The 22,001-nt window shown below is 47.2% G+C and overlaps 1 protein-coding gene across 3 annotated transcripts in view; it reads right to left on the reverse strand.

Annotated features, from left to right (window-relative positions):
* LOC146853996 (membrane-spanning 4-domains subfamily A member 12-like) overlaps positions 1–22,001 on the reverse strand; it is a 124,678-nt gene that overhangs the window by 48,819 nt on the left and 53,858 nt on the right. For 2 of the 3 annotated variants that reach the window (XM_085651860.1, XM_085651859.1), the window contains exon 3: positions 3,193–3,312. In XM_085651860.1, coding sequence (XP_085507986.1) covers positions 3,193–3,312 — 120 coding nt within the window. Of the gene's footprint in view, positions 1–254; positions 349–3,192; positions 3,313–22,001 lie in introns of all 3 variants that reach the window. The other variant, XM_085651861.1, reaches the window with a different exon arrangement.

Here is a 22,001-nt window from a genome sequence, read left to right on the forward strand (position 1 = left end):
CCAACTCCTCCCCCTAAAAGCCTGTGCTTTTTTTGTTTTCATGCTAGAAAAACAACAACAAACTCTCCCCCAGAGATTCTGGCTACTTAACATTGAACAAAAATGTACAACCTACTAAAAGATGAACCTCTGTCAGGCTCAGTCATGGAATGCGGAGAGCAAAAAATTATGAAAACCTTTTTTTCCCCTAACAAAAACTGCATGAAATTACAAATTGGCTGATAACTCACATGAAAATTGAATTCAAGGCATACCTTGCATTCAAACGTCATACGAGATACCGGCAAGAGGTTGGCTTGAGGAGAATTTCACTGTCCTAGCAAGAACTTTTCTGCTTGAACCAGTGTCCTGCAAGAGAAAAGGATGCAAAATCTTGTGCCTGTAAAATCATATGAAATACACGCAGAGTGAAAGATCAATTTGACAAGATTTCCACTGCACAAAACAAAAGTTCACCCAGGCCTACTTGCAATGAGAGTGACAGATGGGCTAAATAATACAAAGTCAGAACTCATGACATTCAAGTCAAAACAGTTTAATGAAAATCAGTCAAGTTAATCCCTAGGAAGACTAACCAGTGGCAGCTGTTTATTCAGTCACTCCCTCTTCTCGTTTCTTCTCCAAGAAACTAGAAAGGGATTACACAACAGAAATGGCTTTATTGGCTTGGTTGATTAGGTTTAATTTGCATCCAGGATGCAGATGGTAAAGCCTGGAAAGCAGGCTGCAGACACTCAGCATTTTGCCTTGAAACAATCATGGAACTTGAAGGAGACAAGGAGGTTTTTGAGAAGATGAAATACACAATTTTGGGGGGGTTTCATGGTGACCACAGTTTAGTGTCTGAAGAGATTCAAAATGACCTAGACATGGTTGTATGGTACTACAAGGAGTCTAGCTGGGTGGATGAAAGGAAAACAGATCAGTATGTTCAATACTTTTAAAGGTTTGTTCGACTGGTTACTGGTGGGGCACATCTGATGCTTTCCTTTAGAGCTAAGAAAGCACTTTAGCAACTATCATATTGTCCATCCCAAGCAGAAATCTTTCCTTGAGGTCAGATAGACTATCATATGAGTAAATCAGAAGGAACAGATGGCAAGGCAAAAATGTCCATATTTGCCTAGGATTTTGGGCAATAGATCAGAAATTTCGAAGTTTCAAGGACGAGGAGGGCTGGATTCGGCAGCGTCAGAAGACACACCAGATCTAGGCGGATCTCTGACAGTAGCCCACTGTTATATGTTAACAGGCAAATCAGAATGCTTCAGGGTCCATTCTACAAGCAGCACAGCAGTAATGCGACAATATGGTCATCCATTGCTTTCGTTTGCCAAACACTATTGATTGGTATCCAAAGAGCAGCAGTGCTCTCAATTTGGTAGAATGATTCTACATCCATCCTTCTGTAAGTACGGGACCCATGACCCACTATCTTCAAACTGCTTTGGATGCGTTTATCTAGGGAAAATGATTTACCTTTGCTAACCTACTTTCGGGTGGATATGACAAATCTTTATGATCCATCCACCTGTCCTCCTTTGAGTGATTTCACTGTTTTAATGTGTTATATGTGTTTTTATTTTGTTCTCAGATACCCGGTGTCTCTTTGGGTCTGAGAAATTTCTGTGTGGGACTGGCGTGCACAATATATATACCAGCCATGTCACTTCTGTCAATATCTCGTAATGCTGGTCCAGACTTTAAGGGGCAAAACCTTGCGCCGGTGACTAGAACTATCTTCAAAATTTCCATATTAAGTCTCTAGCCTGGCGCAAGGGTTCATCTAAAGAGCCTGTGGGTGCTCCCCTAACCATCAAAAATAATAGTACTGAAAGTAGCTAATTCTATGTAAATTCTTGAATAGTACAAGCTAAAATAAATATAACAAGCAAAGTGCATAAAACATAATAACCGATAACAGTGGAATGTATAAAGGTATAGCCCTTTCCATTATGTATTATGGTGTGCTTCATATGCCTGGACGTAACCCACATCTGTTTTCATCCAATAGTTCTCCTAAGGATTTAAGCATCTTACTGGGTAGAGTGGGCATCTCCAATGTCTGTGACCAGAGGGAATTGTGCCACCATGCAATATCATTCCTGCATAATAGTATCTCTGGAGAAGCTTGGACTTCATGCATGCAGGTAGTAAGTGTGGCTGCAGAATAGGGGGCAGAGAGGTTCAAGTGAATGATCAATTGAGTATTGTCGACATTGGAAAGCCAAACAGCCAAAGTATCTGATCAGGACCATGGGAGGACAATATAAATGTAAGGACATGTGGGTGACCTCTGCCGAACATAACCAAACAAGAATACACACAGTGATTCTGGTGTTGCCATATGTTTGACAGTGAGTGACAAACTCTTTATTCTATGTTATGTAATAGTATTGATTTTTGAGTTGACTACGCAAGCGAACATGGGCACACACAAGCGAGAAACGATTACAGTGCATTTAAGTCCTTGCGCTGCAGTCCAGTAAATGTGTATTTGCTATCCTACTTTAGTTGCAAAGGAGGTGATTTGCTGATGTTCAGACATTGGCTACAGATGAATACTTGTTGCTTTCTGATGCCCAATCTGGGAAAAAGCTGTTTGGTGCTAGCATAATATGAGGCACTTTGTTACTGCAGCTGGATTGACACGAGACTACAGGCCACCTTCAACACCTGCATGTAGGATTTCCATCTGGTGTTTTGTTGTGTATGTACCCATTTGTTATAGATACATGGCAAAACCTTACATTAAGCATTAATCGCGCCTCGGTGCGGCCTCATCGGCTTTCAATGGTATGCTTTTCCCTCTCGTCAACGAGGTGATTGTTCATAATATGAACTATGTCGATAAGTGAGAGGCTGATGTGCTATCCAATGAGCATTATCTCCTGGACAATGGTACTGTTGAAAGTCTGGCTACTGCACATCCATTATTGGGGTGCATAGACTCTACCCCCAAGATTGCACTAATTACGTTTTGAATTGACCAGGTGTTTGCTGAGAGTAAGGTGGCGATTGTCATGGGTTTCCCACTTACTCGCAGTATTAATACCTGCATTAAAGTAATACGACTGAACTATCATGTATTGATTACGAAAGAGTGAAAACCATCACGGAATGCCTCAGGAAAGAAATCTAAAGGTTTCACAGTCACACCAGCCTTAAGAAATGTACGTCCGATATACTTACCACAATCCCAATCCAGAAATAAACTCCGCTAGTGGTAGTCAGGGACCTAAATGAAACTTCTGCGTTCGTCACAATAATTCCAAACAGGATCTGCAGGATTCCGACAATGATTTGAATAGTCTTGGGGGGAAAAAACAAAAGTGAAAGAGTAAGTGTTTTTTATTCAGTTTCCGTAATCCTTTAAAAGCACTATTCTAGCCACCCTTATAATTTGAGTTCTTCATGGACTGGTGTATGCCCCCTCCATTTGAAGATATTCTCCACCGTCTAGCACTATCCTCTCCGCAACTATCAACTTCGTCTTGCACATTTCATTCGCAGCAACATATTGATCCTTATAGCCACCCTCACTGTAATAACACACTCTCCACCCTCTTTATTATTATGGCTTCTTATCCTGAGCCCACAGAATTACCACCCCATGAGGCAACGTAACAACTGTACAAACAACGCCTAATAATGGACTTCGACTCATCACATCTATTCTTGCTTTGCTCCTTACTTTAAATGTTTGTTTGCCGAGATCCTGAGCCTGACTCTAGAGTTTAAGAAAGAGATCCACACTTGACCATATACCTTACTGAAGGGTGAACTGGGATATCAATTTGTTATAGCCAGAGGTTTTGGTAGCTCCTTATATTTTGAGTTGCTGTTGGGCACGTCTGGCACTAGCCGTGCTGCACCTTGTCTCATGGGTTATGAAGACAAGGGACAGGTGAAAGAGGGCAGGGGGTGCAACAAAGAGTGGTGGAGGTGGGTATTTGAAGGTTTTATCAGCACATAAGACGGAGAGAAATATTGAAAACACATGCCTTCTCAAGGAGTGCTAAATGAAAAATAAAAAAGGAGTTCCCTATATGTGAGCAGGAAGATAGACGTAAGCTAATCAAAAGGATTGTAAAGAGGCTATTCTCCAGGTGAGGGACAAATACAAAGACAGGAAGTAAAGCCACCAAAGAAAAAGGAATCAAATTAGAGTGACAAAGTTAACCAATGTCAAGAAATGGGTGTGAGGTAAGTCCACTTTGTAAGCTCACATTGGGTCTTTCCCAATGAGACAGCCTGCGCTGTCTGATAAGCAAGACCTAAATGTGTAAATGACCGAATAAAAGACCAATGGATGAAGAAGGTTGGCAGAAAACACGTGTAATTAACTATATTATATACATATTTCAATAAAAACCAAAATGTCTGGTCTCATCGCCAGACCTAAAAAGGAGAAAAACAGAAACATTTCCGTTACCCTAAGTGCAAGTGACATAAATAGCCATTTTTAGGTTTGGCTTTTAAGACTGCTTTCGCTTTTTCGCCAGTCTATTGTTTTCTTTTTTTCCCAATAATATACTTATAGGTAGAAGCTTTTGGTCAACCTTCTTTATCTTGCACCACACATTGCCCCTGCCATGTTGCCAGTGATAGTAACCACACTACTACTAACCACACTACTACTAACCATCACACTCCTACAAGTGTGACAATTCGGATTACTCCAGGGCCCCAAATCTATAAGAATCGATTGGGCGGCAGGAAATAGTAATTTTTAATGTATACTGAATTAATAATTGACTGTTGTTGTGGTCACCTCTAAATTAGCCAGACAGCCCCACCTTGCGGCAGACTGTCGTAAGAGCTGGTATTGACAATTAAGTGCCGAGCACCAGAAACCACCGGCTCAAATTAAGCACTGCACTTGAATGACAATTCTACGGCTGCCATTAGTGAGGCTTAGCCCAACTGGCATGGGTTCCTGTTATTGGGTGCCCTGTTCCTGCGTGCGCATTGCATATATGAATGTTTGAATACCGCAGCAGAATATGACATTTCTACTATGTGGCTGCCTGGCGTGTGGCACCTAAACCTGCATACGCTTGATGGGCGCACTGAGCAGTATTTAAAGTGATAGGAGATGTGGCATAAAGGTCAAAGCAACTGACCTTTAAACTGGGGAACCAGTTTTAAGCCCGCCTCTTCTCAACGTATTGCGATTCCAGACAAATCAATTCATCTCCTTTCCTATTTAGGTTTGCCCCCTGATGGGAACCAGCATTACCATAGAATTGAATCCAAAGCAGATGCTGGTAATTATTAAATGTTTTTGGAAAATAATATGTACAATATACTTATTTAAAGAGGCTTCAAGCCAGATTTCTTCATCCATTGGTCTGTTGGTGTGTCATTCACATTTTGTTCTGCCCACAACAGCATGGGGCAGGAGTCAGCCCACTTCTAGCCACTGGATAATTTTACTGAGTGACTGCATTTTGCTCTTTCGCAAGAAGCACATCCACACACAAGCTAGTTCCCTTCTGTGACAATATTTTTATTTTTGATGTATTACTTTGATGTTCCCTTTGTGTTTAGAGTCTGATGTGACAGCAGGACGCTTTATAACAGATGCGGGAACATGCTACATTACACGCTTTATCTGTTTGTAAACTGTTCTGTATTAAGTTAAAGACCCTCAATATTATACATGTGAATTCATAAGCAGACAATTCTGCAGGAGGTTTATTCTAGGCACAGTTTTACTAATGGTGCCTTAAACTTTTCCCAGGAAGAAAACCAGCCTTTATCATGTTTAATTTGCAGCATTTATGACTCTTCCTTTTAATTCCTTGTTTTCTTTCTACTTTCTGGCTTTCTTTCTTTTTCTCCTTTCTCTTTCTTTCCTGCTTTTATTCTTTCTTTCCTTCGTCCTGCTTTCATTCCTTTTTTCCTGCTTTCTGACTTTCTATTTTTTCTATCCTTCTGTCTTTCTATCTTTCTTTCCTGCTTCTTTTCCTTTTTTTCTGCTTCCTTTTCTTCTTTCCTGCCTTCTTTCTATCCTTCTTTCTGTCTTTGAACCCTTTCTTTCTATCCTTTCCTTCCTGCTTTCGTTCCCGCTTTCTTTTCTTCCTGCTTTCTGTCCTTTTTCTCTCTCCTTTCCTGCTTTGTCTTTCTACCCTTTCTTTTTTCTATCCGGTCCTGCTTTCATTCATTCTTTAATTTTTCCTTCTCTGTCCTGCTTGGTTTCCTTCTTTCCTGCTTTCGGTCTTTCCCTTATTCATTCATTCTTTCTTGCCTTCCTTCATTATTTACTTTTCTAGTCTTCCTTTTTTCTTTCCTCCTCGCTAGCCTTACTTATTGCTCACCTTCTTCCTTTCTTGCCTTTTTTCTTTCCCTTCTTTCCTTCCATCTGTTATTCCTTCTTTCATTTCTTTCTCTTATTCCCGATTTCTTTCCTTTTTTCCTTCCTTCTTTTTTTCTCAAAGGCAAGAGGATGGCAGCCAATGGCACAACGATTGGCTTTTTTTTTGGTCAGAATTAGCCAAAACCTTTTGATTTTACTAAAATTATGTGAATGATTGTTACTTGTAGGAGGTTTCAGCCACACTTCATCCATTTCTCTGGTTGTGTCATTCACATGTGTCTTCAGCTCACCCAAGCATGCATCAAGTGCCAATGCATCACCCCACTTCAACCACTGGCTGACTGCACTATGAGTTACGGCTTACTGCCCTTTCAGAAGGAGCACATTCACATACAAAGTAGTTTCCTTCAGAGCCAGAGTAATATGGTAGTGTGCTCCTTTATTTTAGATCAATTTTTTTTTGGTTGCCTTTAGTCAAATTTATTTTGGACTAATAAATGCCCGGCAGCTTCCCAAACAAAGTTTTGCAAAAGCCACGACAAAATAAAACAACAATTGCCAAAAGGGGGCCGGCAGCTAGACCTATTGGCTTTGCCAGTGCTGCTTGTAATTTTGATCTTACATTTGTGAGCGATACCATCATCTAGGCTGACATTCCATCTCTCGCAAGAAAGACTTTAGCAGCAGATGTCAGCACCTGTAAGAGGAGGCTAACAATCACCAGTGTTCCTGTTCCCTAGGTCAAAACACACAGTTACAAATACTAGATGGTAGCCTCCTGGGGATAGGCTAGTATCCCACACTATAATTACTGTGGCATCTATTTTTCCCCCAGCAGAAGAAGCAACCCTGCCTATTGTGCTGGGTCGCATACCCAACTTCTGTCCTTCGAACTTGCGCCTGCGCCCCACGAGCTCATTTACCACTTCCTTACCATGCTCACCATCAGGCACATAGTCTTCACTTATCTAAGTTACTACCTTTGTATTAAAAATAAAAAGCTGCAGAAGTGTGTGTGGGGAAGGGGGCTGGGGTGAGGTGGTGTGGGTGGTTGGTGTGGTGTGGAATGGGTGTGGGGCGGGGTGGGGTGAGGTGGTGGTTATCTAGCAGTAGAAAATTCCCTATAAACAGATGACTTACTATTAGTATCTACATCACAGTCATGTGTACAGGTGTGCATATATGAGGGAGTATGTGTGCGAACCAGTCTGTTATTGCCATTCCCTTATAGTTTTAAAACACATGGACCAAAGAACTGGCACTTGTGGTCTCTTTGGAGATATGGTTAGCTTTACATTAAGCCGAGCCTACAATAATTTATGGTCCCTTGGTGAATCCTTATACACAGTGTTGTAACCGGACACGTTACAAATTTGTGTTTGTTAAGGAATTATTTTAGCTGTTCTTGCATTTTGGCACGTGAGATATTAAAATAAACTTTTATTGACATCCGATAGCAACACTTCACAAATGATCCATAGATTTATATTCACCACCTAATTTCCCATTACCCAGACCTTCGTTCAGAAGCATACTTTCCATATTTTGTTACACTTTTACTCTCTAATTTGAGTTACAATTGTCACTAAAGATTTAAATGCCAAGTGCTTCATCCCGCCCGTGGAGATAAGTCTAGCTACGTTTCAGGACTGCTCAGCTTAAGAGTGAAACGGCGAGTTTACAGCATGCATGGCTTGCCACTCCAGTGGGTGTAGAGTCCAATCTACATAAATAAATAGGGAGGTGTTGAAATTTAGAAGAGACAATGTGTTAGAAATAGGGTTTCTGGTTGGCTAGGGCATGCACTTAAGCCAGGCAGAACCCACCACTCTAGTCAGGGTAAGGGAGTTACACACAAGATTATCCTTGCTCACCCCATTGGTAGCTTGGCAGAGCAGTCAGGTTTATCCAGAGGCAGTGTGTAAAGCCTTTGCACAATACACACACTTACACCAGTGATAACTACACACAACACAAAAGAGACTGAACACAGTAATATATACAAATATTTCACATATTGTATATAAAACATAATAGACCACAATGAGGTCTGAGACACATTACAGGGATACTCATGTGGGTGGTACAACCAGTGCTTCAGGCCCACTAAAAGCATTTGATTTACAAGCCCTGGCACACTCAGTGCACTTTACTAGGGACTTACCAGTAAATCATATATGCCTATCATGGATAACCAATCATAATCATAATGTACACAGAGAGCATGTGCACTTTAGCACTGTTTAGCAGTGATAAAGTGCCCAGAATCCTACAGCCAACAAAAACAGGGTCAGAAAAATAGGAGGCAAAGGGCAAAAAGTTTAAGGATAAACCTGCAAAAACGTCCAGGTCTAACACCCTTATTTAAAAAAGTCGTAGAGTCTAAACCATATAGGGGTGCCATTTCAAGAGTCCCATAAATGTTAACACTTTAGGGGAATTCGGTCCTCACGATTTTCTTGTTCTGCACAAGGCGAAATAGGCACACTTGCACTTTTTGACACTGAGGCAGCAGTACAATGACTTGGACAAAAAATAATGACGTGTCATGGTTTATGTTCCCTTTACTAGAATTAGTTTAGACCTATGGAAAGCTTTAGGTGTCTTGGCAGTCTCATAGTGTTTTTAAACAATATCAAAATAATAAAACACGCAGGAATACAGACCTATAGGGGATTCAGGTCAGCCCTCTTTATCCACTGGCCTGTTCACTTGTCATTCACATTTTTATTCCGGCCTTTGCAGCATACACCATAAGGGAATAAGCCAGCCCACTTCATCCACTGGCTATATCGCAATGTGAGTGACAGCATTTTTTACCCTGATCACATGTGCAGCAGCCCCCTGAAAAGGAGTGCAATTAAATACCACTGCTGGGCCACAACTTTGTTTTGATATTTTTCTATGTCTACAGGTCGTTTGTGTGCATAGTGCATATGTCTTCAATATATATTTAATAATAAATATATATATATATATATATATATTTTTTTTTTTATTATTAAATGTAAAATTACATTGCAGACTTGGCAAGACCTACTGGCTTTGCAGATACGAACAATTGTCAGGGGCACTGTTCAGTCTTTCAAAGTGAAGGGAACCAATGGGTAAAGTGAGCCGACCCACTGCCCGATACTGTATGCGTTGGTGGACGGATGCAACATGTGAATGACAAGCCAATAGACCAATGGCTGAAGCCTGCGGACTGAAAGCACCTCTATGTATGTATAGTATGTATGACATTTCTTGAGAAACAATTAGTCTACCTAAACAGCTAAAATAGTTTCAAAAGCCACACCTACAAAGAATACTGAGGCACATGCATCACTGTCAAACCACCACTTGGTTTAATGTAGGCAATAGCAGCAGCCACTATTCATGTTTTGCATCAGGTCTCTCGAGCCCCACCGTCCGGTTGCTCTGTGGTTTTCTTTCAATTCTGCACCACGGCGTGGACTGACCACCAACGAGCCTCCAACCGTTTGCAACTAGCACTGATGCTAATTACCCTACAGCTTCCTGAGTTCTCACATGCTAGCGTTGCTGTCTGCATCCCCTGCTTCAGTCAGAGTATTTGAGCAGTGTGTAAAGGTAAGGGAGTTAGACAATTAATCATGGCTCTCAGGTTCACAAGCATATGCTTCACGGCACATGTGTATACGCACTTCAAGTCCACCAGGGGTGGCTCCTCCGTAATGGCGGAGGAGCGTCGCCTCACTGCTCAGAGCCAGCAGCTACTCAATAAAATGATAATAAAACAAGTTATTATCATTTTATTTATCATTGTCTGACTGAGCCACTTTGATGGAGTCTAGTGTAGGGTGGGGACAGGCCACGGCAGGGAGGAGGAGTGGTGGGCACTGTAAGTGAGTATGTTGGTTAGACCAGCCGTCTGAGGATGGCCAAACTGACATGCGCACTTACGTTTCTCCAACCCAGCTGTGTTGTACAAGCAGGTGGAGAAATGCACAGGCTCTCTGTGCCTGAGCGAGCGTTAGATCAGCCCGCTCAGGCCAATCTCTGCGCTTCTCTCATCCTAGGTATAGCATGAGAGCAGGTTCTGGATTAGATGGGGAGCCTGTGCTTTGTGGCCCAAGGACTGCTGGGCTGAGAGGATCACAGAGGCAGCTGGCAGCATCAGTAGGAGCAGAAGGTAAGACATTTTATTTTATTTTTATTCCCCAACCCCCCGCCCAGTCCTATCACTTTAGGTTGATGGCAGTCGCCACTTAAGTCCACCATTCTTATTTGTCCTGGTTCATACGCGAATGCTTCATGTTTTGCCGACCCACAACTCTCAGGGCTTCACAACAGTGTCTGCTTTGTCTGCTTCAACCTTACCTTTAGATCCTGCTACCCAGTGTCTGCGGACACCGTTCTTAACTAAATCTCCTCTGATCCTTTCAAATTAGGTCTTCTCCAATTTGCCCTCTCATTAGTAAACTTGAGATGACAGGTTCAATTTGGCATCATCCCCAGTTACAAACTCTGGCAAAAGAGCAAATCCCGTGTAGATGAATTCCTCTGTCTCAGAGCTAGAAAAAGCTTTCACTGTTTTCATGACTGCTTCCAGCAATTAGCCCGTGGCATGTCGGTCCTCTCTGTTGCCATAAGTGTGACGACCTCTCGCATGCAGCGAGCCACAATCGGCTTACTGTGAGATCCTGTTAAAGTAGTGGAGCACATATGTCTGGCAGGCATGTTTAGTGTCGAAAAACTAATCCTGGCACAATCCATTTTGCAGTGTGCATCCCATCCTCTTCGATGAGTTAACTTAACTCAATCAAAGCTGAAGGGATATCAATGCTGGGAAATGCTAAAATACTGGGCTCTCCTACAAGTAATTTGTTGTCTCACTAAACTTAAATAACTAGAAAAAAATCTGCAAGTCATTGACCAAAAAAGAGCTTTGTCCCTTGTAGTATGGGTGACATCCAGCTACAAAGCACAACCTAGACCCAAAGATCCCAAGCAACTCTGCCCCAGGGAACAATCTTTCATTAATCTACAAGACTCTTGAACTACTGGCTCGATATCTAGCCAAAAACTAAATCTGGGGAAAAAAACAAAAGCAAAAAGCAGGCACCATCCAATATATAGAGTAGAATTAGAAATGCTGGCCACTACCCAAGAGCATCAGTATCATTTGGTGCCAGTGAATCTGGCACCTCAATCACATGCTTGTACATATCTACAGTGAATATGTAGTATCTGTATTGAGCAATAACTCAGCCAAAAAGTTAGCAGAGCGTTGTTCTGCATCAAAGGCAAGCGCAAATTCAACAAGTAATAGGAGAGGTAGCCATTTATTGTCACCATCTTGTGATGTAGTGTTATTTAGGGAGGTATGTCTTTAACTCTTTACTGAACTGCAGCAGCATTGGGGCCGTCCTCGTGTATATGGGGATGTTGAGCCAGATCCTGAACGCATAGATGGAAAAGGCTTGCCAACTTGATTTTTCTTTTTTACCCTTCTTACTCTCGAGTCCGACGGTGGCCTGGCTGGTGATGTGCAAAGATCCACCAGAGATAGAGAGCTTGTCTGCAAAATAAACAGAGATGCTTGCCATGATGACTTTGTAAATGATGCAGCTAGTTTTGAAGACGGTATTGGCCAGCAAGGACAGCCAATAGGGTTTCGTCATGATGGCAGTGATGCGATCATAGTTCATATAGCCGGCACAGAGAAGACTTTCAAGCAGAGTTGTGTATTATTGGCATATTTGCAAATCCTGATCCTATTATCGCTGAGTAGAGCCACAAGGGGCTCTATACAGAGGTTGAAAATGACAGGAGACGGTATGAAACCCTGGGGACATCACAGATAACAATCTTTTGGAACAAGGAGGTGCTCATGTGAACAAACTAGTGTTGATTGGTAAGGTAGGAGGAGAACACCAGTGAAGGACACTAGGATAGTCAACGGTGTTGAAGGGCAGCTGCTAGGTCCAGCAATATCAGGATACAGGAGTCGTCTTCATCTGTGGTCAGGAGGCATCGGCTACAATGTGTAAGGCAACAGCCTTATGCTGCAGCATGTTCTGAAGCCAGATTGGTAGTCATGAAGGAGATTGTGAACAATGATGTGACCTTGGAGCACAGCGTAGACTGCTTCTTCAATGATCTTGCAGTTTAATGGTAGGTGATTGGTGGGCGAGTAGTTAGTAAGCACATCAGAGTCTAATGTAGGTGTCTCTAGGAGCCAAGGGGTCTGGCCTGTCTGGAGAGCCTCTGGAAAGATGCCTTTAGTGATGTAGGTATTGACAGTGGCAATGAAGGTTGAGAGCTTCCCCAGAGAGAGCTTTGATTAAGGATGAGGGTTAGACATCTTCATAGGTAGCAGCTTTAAGGGAGTTGAGTAGGTTAGTGATGATGCAAGAGACAGGGCTTTGAAGGATGACTATTGTGGGATTCTACGAAGAGAGGCTGGCATTAGAGGAGAAGCAGGCTTGGTTTTGGGGGTGTATTGTCAGAACTTTATTTTTTCATTGAAGAAGAGGCAGATGGCTTTGCACTTGTTTGTAGTGAGTGGAAAAGGTGGGTCAGGTGTGGGGAAATTGATGCAGTGCTTAATTGACTTGAAACATTTTCTGCTTCTGTTGGTGACTTCATTGATGGTTTAGGTATAGTACATTGCTGTGGATGCGGGAAACACTTGTCAGTGTGTTGATTGGAGGGATTTCAATATCACGAGGTCATGAGGTTCTTTCCTGTATGCAGATGGAGCGTTTATCATCAGCGAGGTCACTAAAGTAACAGCATGCTGAGGTTTCACTTGGACTTGTGTGCTTTCCTTGGAGCGTGGATGTTTACATAGATTTCCCAAAACGTTTATAAAATCATTCAGAGGAGTGTTGGCATGGGACGTGGAGTTGGCAGGACAAGAAATGAGATCTTGCATTAGGTTGCCCATGAAGAACACTTTGAAGGATCTGAAGGCTTGGTATTCTCTTTTGGGTTGACCTTGGTTTCTTCGTAGAGCATTCAGCAGGTCGGTCCAGTTCAGGACTATGAGTGGTTTGCAGTAGATTGTTCGGGTTACTGGAAAGGCGAGGCTGAGGATATTGCCTTTTCAGTGCATTACCTGGGTGGCTTGCTGCACCACATTGAGTGTGTCAATGAGGTTGAAGAAAGGGTCTCTTGTCTTTGAGCTTGTGTTGCCTGGAAAGTTGAAATCACCCAAGAGGGGGACACTGATGCGTTGGATGTATAAAATGGTGAGGAGATCAGAGAATTCACCAATAAATTTCTTGTTCTGTCCGGAAGGCCTGTAGATGAGATGGTATGTGACAGTCCAAGTTGCAGTGAGTGGGAAGTGGCATGCCAATGGCTTCATGGATGTAGGCCTGACTTGCGTGCATAGGGTGTAGGACCAGGAGAAATTATCAAGGACAGCAAAGCCTCTTCGGGATGGGCACTGATGCTTGTGAGAATAAGGGCCCCTGGGATATGTGAGGATATGTGGGGGGGTTGAACCATGTTTCTACAATATATGGTGCATGGAGCACAGAAGAGCAAGGGTTAATAAGCACGAGTTGGAATGAGTGGTTTGTAATATGGCGGTGTGTGGTAGGTAGTTGGATAGGTAAATGGTTGGGTATATGTGTTGGGAGGATGCAATGTGAGAGTTTGTGTCATCTTCGTCTGGGTGTATTTCTGGGGATTGATAGTATGGAGTTATGTGTGAGGCACATGATTATGTCTTACTTTGTACTTTTCAGTGGAATAGAGGACCTGCCCATATCCCTAGCCCTTTAAAATCCAAACAAGCAATGCCCTTGTATGTTCTTTGCTGGGGAAGCAAGGGCATTAGGACTGTCTGATGAATTGAGTGAAGTAAGGAGAAGGCAATAATTCAGGTCCTTTTCTCTGCAGATGGACGATGGAAAATGCAGTCATGTTGGTTCCTGTGCAGAAGGGTAATGGGAAATGAAGACTTCGTGCCTGGCTTCTTATTTTAAAGAGGATTTGGCAGGAAAGGAGTGATGTCACTTCCATTGCAGATGGATGATGGGTACTGAAGTGTTCTTGCTGCCTTCTTGTTTTAAAGATGATTTTGGCATGAAACCAGTGATGTTACATGCTACATCCTACTCTTGTCAAACCAGTCATTCAGAGCCTCCTTATGGGAAGGAGCAGCAAACCCTGTGCCAGTCTCTTGCAAGCGCCAGAACAAGGCCATGATCAGCAGGTCACAGGTTCGAATCCTACCAAGGCTGACTTAACTTTTCATCTTCCTGAAGGTCGATGAACTGAGTACTATGAACGGGTAACATCTGTCACTCACATAGCTTATGTGTGGTGTGAAGCGCTATATCAAAAACCAAATTATTATTACTGTGGCCCTGTCCTCTTTTTTTTTTTTTTTTTTGAAACCGTTTATTACAATCTCAAATAGTTACAAGTATGGGCCTACAACCGTCTGGCCGGCCGCTAGAGTGGCAGTAGCATATGACATACATACAGAAAAATCTCTTGGCGGTGCAAAAAGGGTAAATCAGGAGATATCAGTAGTGCAGGCCACATAACTCCAAACCAACAATACGGTTTCCTTTTGTCAAAACACAACAACACAAAAACAACCACACCCGCAAGGCAACCCGCAATCCCAAGTGACAGCACGCGCTCCTTAAGTGGGGGACCCCAACCAATCGCCAAACTCTGAAGAGGGGAATGAGAACAGATCAGGGACTGGGGAACCACATGCCCATGGCTGGGGGAGGGGGTCGGCTAGGGGGACGGAGCTGGTGAAGCAGCCGGCAGCAGCGGCGGCTCGCAAATACCCCCGCGATAGGCGTTCCAGGGGCCCCAGGTTTTCACCCACGCCCCAGGCTTACCCCTCGCAACATACACCACCTTTTCACGAAACATACACCAATCCATGTGTTCTTTCCAGGCCGACACCGCCGGAGGCCTCTGGGATTCCCACAATTGAGCAATGTCACGCTTAGCGATCATGTATCCCAGAGTCACCCACCGCGTCTGCGGAACCGAGTAGTCAGTTGGCTCCCACACATTCAGCAAGCATCTCCTCGCTTCAGGCAACAGCACGACACGCGTAACCACTCGCAGGACCTCATGCACACCACGCCAGAATCGCTCCACCTTTGGGCATTCCCACAGAATATGCAAGAAAGTTGCCAAAGCACCACAGCCACGCTTACACAGTCCATCCTCAGCTAAGCCCATACGTAGAAGCCTTGGCCCCGTCACGTAAACCCGGTGGAGGATCTTAAGCTGGACGAAGCGAAGGCGAGCCGGGATGGCCACCTCCTTCGGAGAGGCCACCGCGGACATCCAGTCCTCGTCGTCCAACTCCAGCCCATCGGCAACCCAGGCCTCGCGGAGGCCAGTCAGCAGGCCCGATCGGTCGTTAATCAGTTTTTTATATATAAGGGAGATCGTGCTGTCTGGGACATGGCCATCCAGCACTCTGTCCTCCAGGGGGGAAGACTACGGAATGGACGCGACATCCGGGAAGACGGAGCCCAGCGCGTGGCGGACTTGTAAGTACCGGAAGTACTCACTGCCTTGCAACTGAAACTCCGTCTGCAGCATCTCGAAAGTTTTGAATCCCCCCCTCGTCCAGAGATCTCCCACTGTGCTGATGCCGATCGTGTCCCATTTCTCGAAGCCCTTCGAGGTCCACAAGGAGCCCAACCTCGCCGATGCATATAGCGGTGACGCCCGGGTCAAACGGTCCTTCCACCCCATAGCTGCGTTAGCCGCGTGCCATACACGCACCATGACATGCGTCGGTCCCGTCAGGCGAGGGTCCGGCGCGCCAGAGTAGAGCGCCCGATTGTAGTCGCCACCGGGCAGGAGCATCTTGTCCATTTCAAATGCCGGGTTCAGGGCGGGCCCGTAAAGGCCATGATTAATCGCAGCTAGCTGGGAGGCCCAGTAATACCGTGTAATATCCGGGAGGGCAACCCCCCCATCGTACCACGGGAGCGTCAATTTAGCCAAGGCGATACGTGGCCTCCCGTCCCAGAACAGGCGACGCTGCAAACTCTCCACCTCTCGGAAGTAGCGCGCCGGAACCAAATCCATAGTGTTCTGGAGAGCGTACAGAAAGCGCGGCAACGACATCATTTTAAACAAGGCCGCTCGGCCAAGCGGCGAAAGCGGCAGACGCCGCCAACGCACCACGTCCTCCTTCAAGCGCTGGAGGGGGGGCAGCAAATTCCGCTCGTAGCGGGCCTCCGGGTCCAGAGTAATATATATACCCAGGTACCGAAACCCCTGGGAGGCGATCTGGATCGGACAGTCCCGTGGTAGGACCGGAGCCTCCCCGGCAAGCACATATACACAGGATTTCGCCCAGTTGATGACGAGGCCTGAGTTGCGACCGAATGAGCGCAAAACATCAACTAGGACGATCAGTGATTTACGCGGGGAGGCGAGATATAGAAGGATATCATCAGCGTAGAGGGACACACGGTCCTCATGCTCGGGGGTCCAACGGAGACCACGGATGGAAGGGTGCCACTGCAGCCACTCCGCCAGGGGCTCCAGGGCCAGTGCAAACAGGAGAGGCGACAGGGGGCAGCCCTGTCGCGTACCCCGTCCCAGTGCGAATGGGGCCGAAACTCGTCCATTCACCACCACCTGCGCCAATGGGCCGGAATATAACAATTTGACCCAGCTGATGAAGCCCGGCCCGAAGCCAAACTTCGCCAGCATCGCCCAAATGTATGGCCACTCAAGCGTATCAAACGCCATGGTGGCATCCAAGGACGCCAAGATGGCCGGTTCCCGCACGAACGGGACACGCGCGAGCACCCCGTGCAAGCGTCGCAGATTAAGGGCCGTGTTACGATGGGGTATGAAGCCGGACTGGTCTTGGTGGACCAAGTCGCCCACCACGCCGACCAGCCGGTTGGCCAGCACCTTGGCGAGGATTTTGGGCTCCGCATTCAAGAGCGAGATAGGCCTATAGGATGTGACCCGCTCACGGGGTCTCCCCTCCTTGTGGATCACCACGATCGTGGCCAGACGCTGGTCCGGCGGAAGGGAACCCCGCGAGCAGGCCGCCAGGAACATCGCGCGCAGGTGGGGCGCCAGCACATCCGGTCGCAGCTTGTACAGCTCGATAGGAATGCCATTGGGGCCCATGGCCTTGCCAGATGCGACCGAGCGGATAGCAAGGGCAATTTCGTCCGAGGTGGGAGGAGCGTCCAGCGAATCCCTGTCCTCCACCGAAAGGGAGGGCAGCTCGATGTCCCGAAGCAGGGCATGGGAATCCTCCTCCGAGCAGGGAGAAACCGGGGAGTATACCTCGCGGAAATAATCCGCGAAGCAGGAGACAATGGCGTCCGGCTCGGTGACACATACACCATCCATCCTCTCGATCAACGGAACCACACGACTCGCTCTCTCCTTTTTATCCAACCACGCTATCAATTTACCAGCCTTATCACCCACATCATACAGTCGCCCCTGTTGCTCTCTACTGAGGCCCCTGGCCGCCTCCGTGACGAGGGCCCTATAGGCCGCCTGCTTGAGGTGTAGAACATGCAATGTGGCATCCGTCACCCCGCTCCCCAGGTCACCCTCTAGTTCAGTAATTTCGGCCTCCACCCGGGTTACCTCCTCCCGCTCGCGCCTCCGGGCATGGGAGATAAAGGAGAGGGCCTCCCCCCTAAGAACTACCTTAAAAGCCTCCCAAAGGGAGATGGCAGAAGGGACAGACCCCACATTCTCCTCAAAGTACCGCTGCAAGGATTTGATCAATTCGGCTCGAATAGTGGGGTCGCGCAGGTACCAGGCATTGATTGGGGCTACCCTGCCCTCCCCCCTCGGGAAGACATCAAGATGCAGCAGTAGTGGGGAGTGATCTGAAATACCCCGCGCCAAATGGCGCACCTCTCCCACCCCCCCAGCATAGGCCGCAGGAACAAGGATATAATCAAGCCGCGAGAGGCTACCATGGGCACCCGAGTGGAAGGTGTATTGCAGCTGCGCGGGATGCTTTAGTCGCCAGCAATCCACCAATCCCAGTGTATCTAAGAGGCCGGACAGCCACGCCTGTGCCCGGGGGAGGTCCCTGGGGGGATGACGATCCATAGACCCTGAAGCCACCGCATTGAAGTCCCCCCCAACTACCAGAAGCCCATCCGGGAGGTCAAGGAGGAGGCGCCCCAGGTCCGCAAACGTGGTAGATTGCAACCCCGGCGGAACGTACACTGATACAAAAACGACCACTCTGCCCTCCATTCTACCCACCAAGACAGTGTAACGTCCCCTCTCATCATGGCGCACCTCATCAATCTCCAATGGGAGCGAGTTCTTAATCATGATGCCCACCCCCCGCGAGCCCGAGGTGAAGCCCGAATGGGCCACCAGGCGATAGCCTCTCCGATTCATGGCATGAAAGGAATTACCTATAAGGTGTGTCTCCTGCAGGAAGATAACATCTGGTGAAATTCGTTTCAGATACTGCAGGACCACACCACGCTTAATCCTATCCCCCAGTCCGTTAACGTTCCATGATAACACAGTCAGGTCCCTACCCCCCATCATACATGGAAGCCATCAATCGTCCCCCAAAGAGCATCTCAAAAACAACAATACAGTAAAGGGTTCGCCTTGCGGTGCAAACAAACAACACTCCACCCCCACCCACCCATCCCAACAGAACTCCCCCCTCCCTGCACCCCTGCATGAGCCCAGACAGCCCCCCCAAAGTGCAGTGTGCCTGTCGCCCCATAGATGAAAAAACTAACTAGTCCCCCAGAGGAGGAGGGAAAGCCCCCAACGGACCCCGTACGACCTCCATAGGAGGGGAACATACACGATCAGTGAATGGTAACCAAAATGTTGTCCAGAGCAAGGCCTACTATTCACCCCTCAGTGCTGATCCGGCGCGCCCTCCCCGCCAACCGCACCCCCCCCACCCCCCCGGCCCCGATCCCCAGGCAGAGTATCCAACCAGTCCCCAGCCGCCTCGGGACGGTCAAAAAAGTGCGTGCGACCATCCACCTCCACCCTCAGCTTAGCTGGAAAAAGCATTGAGTACTTAAGGTTCATGTCCCGTAGGCGACGTTTAACTCCGAGAAAACTCAGTCTCTGCTTTTGGACCGTCGGAGTAAAGTCAGGGTAGAAATTCACGTCCATATTATCAAGCTTGACCGGTCCCTGTAGCCTGGAAGTCTGCAAGATAGCGTCTCTGTCCCGAAAGTTAAAAATCCGGGCAATGAGAGGCCGCGGCGGAGCTCCGACCTTAGGTCTTCCTCCGGGGACCCTGTGAGCACGTTCCACCGCAAAAAGTTTACTCAGCCCCCGGGGCTGGTGACGGGTGATGATCAGGTCTTCCACAAACAAATCTGCCGCCTCCTCCTCCCGTCCCTCCGGCACCCCGACAATACGAACGTTGTTCCTCCGGGCCCGACCCTCGGCGTCCTCCAATCGACGGTCCATCATGGCGCTCGCCTGGCCAAGCCGGTGCACCTCCTTTTGAAGGGCCGCCACGTCCGTAGTGAGACTTGAGGTGGTGTGGGCCAGGGAATCGACCCGGTCATTTGTTTTAGACAAGTCGGCTCTCACCAGGCCCACCTCCACCAGGGCCGAGTCTATCTTCTGCGCCAGAGTATCAAAGCGCTGGTCCACCGAGGCCTTCATTTCGGCAATGGCGCCCATGACGTCCCGGAGGGTCAGATCCGCGGGTTGAGCAGACGCCTCAGCCGGGCCCGCGGGGGATGTACGCTGTGCCTCTGGGGATCCCTTCTGGAGGGTGTAGCGGTCCATACTGTTTGACTGATGTGCCGGGCCGCGGCGGGTCGATTTCACCTTGGCCCGGTCGCCATCTTGCTTTGTGGACATGTCGCACTCCCAAAGTCGTGCCAATCTCCTCGAAAGGGCCGATAAACCAGTTCACCACTGCTCCGCAGGACAACTCACAGCCGGCGGGTCGGCCGGGCACAGGGGCAAGGCCACACCACCGCACCCCGCTCCGCAACCCTACCTCGCTTGAGGGCAAGGAGGGCGCAAAAGCGAAAGTGAAAGCGCGGGGTACGCGAGTCGCCCAGCCCTGCCCGCCGTTGTTGTTCGCTTTGTCCCCGGATCGCCCCACAACTCCAATCCGGGGGGCCGGCGCGGAGAAGGCCGCAATCTTCGATCGGTGCTCCCACCAGTGTCCGGGGTCCGATTCGAAAACGGAAAACGGGTGCCGCCTCAGCTCGGGTACACAGACACAGCCCCCTCGTCAAAGACAGGATATAATCAGGATTAATTCAGGAGGTCGCGGAGGTCCTCGGGAGCTTCGCACCTACGCGGCCATCTTGGTTGCGCGCTAGGCTCCTCCTCTCCCCTGTCCTCTTTTTGATGCTTTTTAATTGATAGAGGGGAAGTCTACAACATTACAAGTGCTTGTGGAAGGGTGACCACACATACCAAGGAAGACGCCCAACACGACCGGGTTTAGCAGAGAACGTTCTCAGCAAGAGCAGACTCTTTAATGGGTCATTTAGATCAAGGCCCCTGCAAGCACAGGAGCAAGCAGATTCTGTACAAGTCAGTCTGCACTAATGCTAAAACAATCTCAAACTGTACTTATGTAGGTCAACCACCAGTGCTCAGCCCAGAACTGAAGCCAATTGAAACAGCCAGTCAGGAAATCGAAAACTCTTCAGGCAGTTCTTCCGAAAATCCTAGAAATGTTAAACAGGAAACCCCTCGTGGACGTGGGCGACCCTGTAGTCTCAATGGAACCCCACAATTACAACAGGCTTTCATTGGCCCCTGGGCCAATTCTTTCTACAACATGGTTTACTGAGTGCACACCCCCTCCTCCTCTTAGCAAAGCCTGGCTGGGGCGTGATCTGCGCAGGGGCGTGAAGGCATGCCTAGGGAGGCACAAGCCAGAAATCCTGCTGAGCATCTTTCAGAGCCCAGAGAATTCCAACACCTGACAACATTCCTGAAAGACCTCGACTGACCACCAGCAGAACAAAAGGGGTCAGCGGCCAGCCTAAAGGCTTCATAACTGTACAAACTGCAATACAAGCAAATAATGACCCAACATCCCCAAGGCCCAAAATCCACGCTATCCAACCCCAGGCTAAGATCAACTCACCATAAAAGAAAGCCTCTGAAGGAGAGAGGGCTGTCTCAGTGGAAAAGGACGTCCCTGTAGTGTTACACTTTGTCCCTCTTTCATGTTTGCATCATATGTCAGGGATACTCCCCTGTTAGGCTGGCTGCCATGCTCTGCTGTTTATGTTTGGACATGTTTACTTTTGTGCTGGCTCACGTTCTGCATTCCTTCTCCCATGTATCCGTCTGAAGTTAAACCACTTACAGCTGGGAGTCCTTGGAGGCAGGACATGCGGGACATGGGCTCCTGTATTTATAATAATAAACTCGCGTTTGATACATATCTGGAGTCTCCTGATAGCATCATTGGCACTCAAAAGTCCCAACAGAATTGAAACCATAAAACACCTCCAAACCTTCAGAAAAGCTTCGTAAACTGGGTTGTCTGGGAAACGTACCGGGATCATCAGGGATTGAACACTCAAGACGTCACTGGTCCTGGGTCCTCTGCTTCTGCACTTATCTCAACACCTTTTCAAGGCAGCACCTTACACAACCACCCAAGTAATCGCGCTGTTAGACACTCATTTTGTTTCATTCTTGTAACAAAAGAAGTACTGATTTGGGGGTGGGAGAAGCGACA

The sequence above is a fragment of the Triturus cristatus genome, chromosome 4_1 (genome assembly GCF_964204655.1).
Source record: "Triturus cristatus chromosome 4_1, aTriCri1.1, whole genome shotgun sequence".
NCBI lineage: Eukaryota > Metazoa > Chordata > Amphibia > Caudata > Salamandridae > Triturus > Triturus cristatus.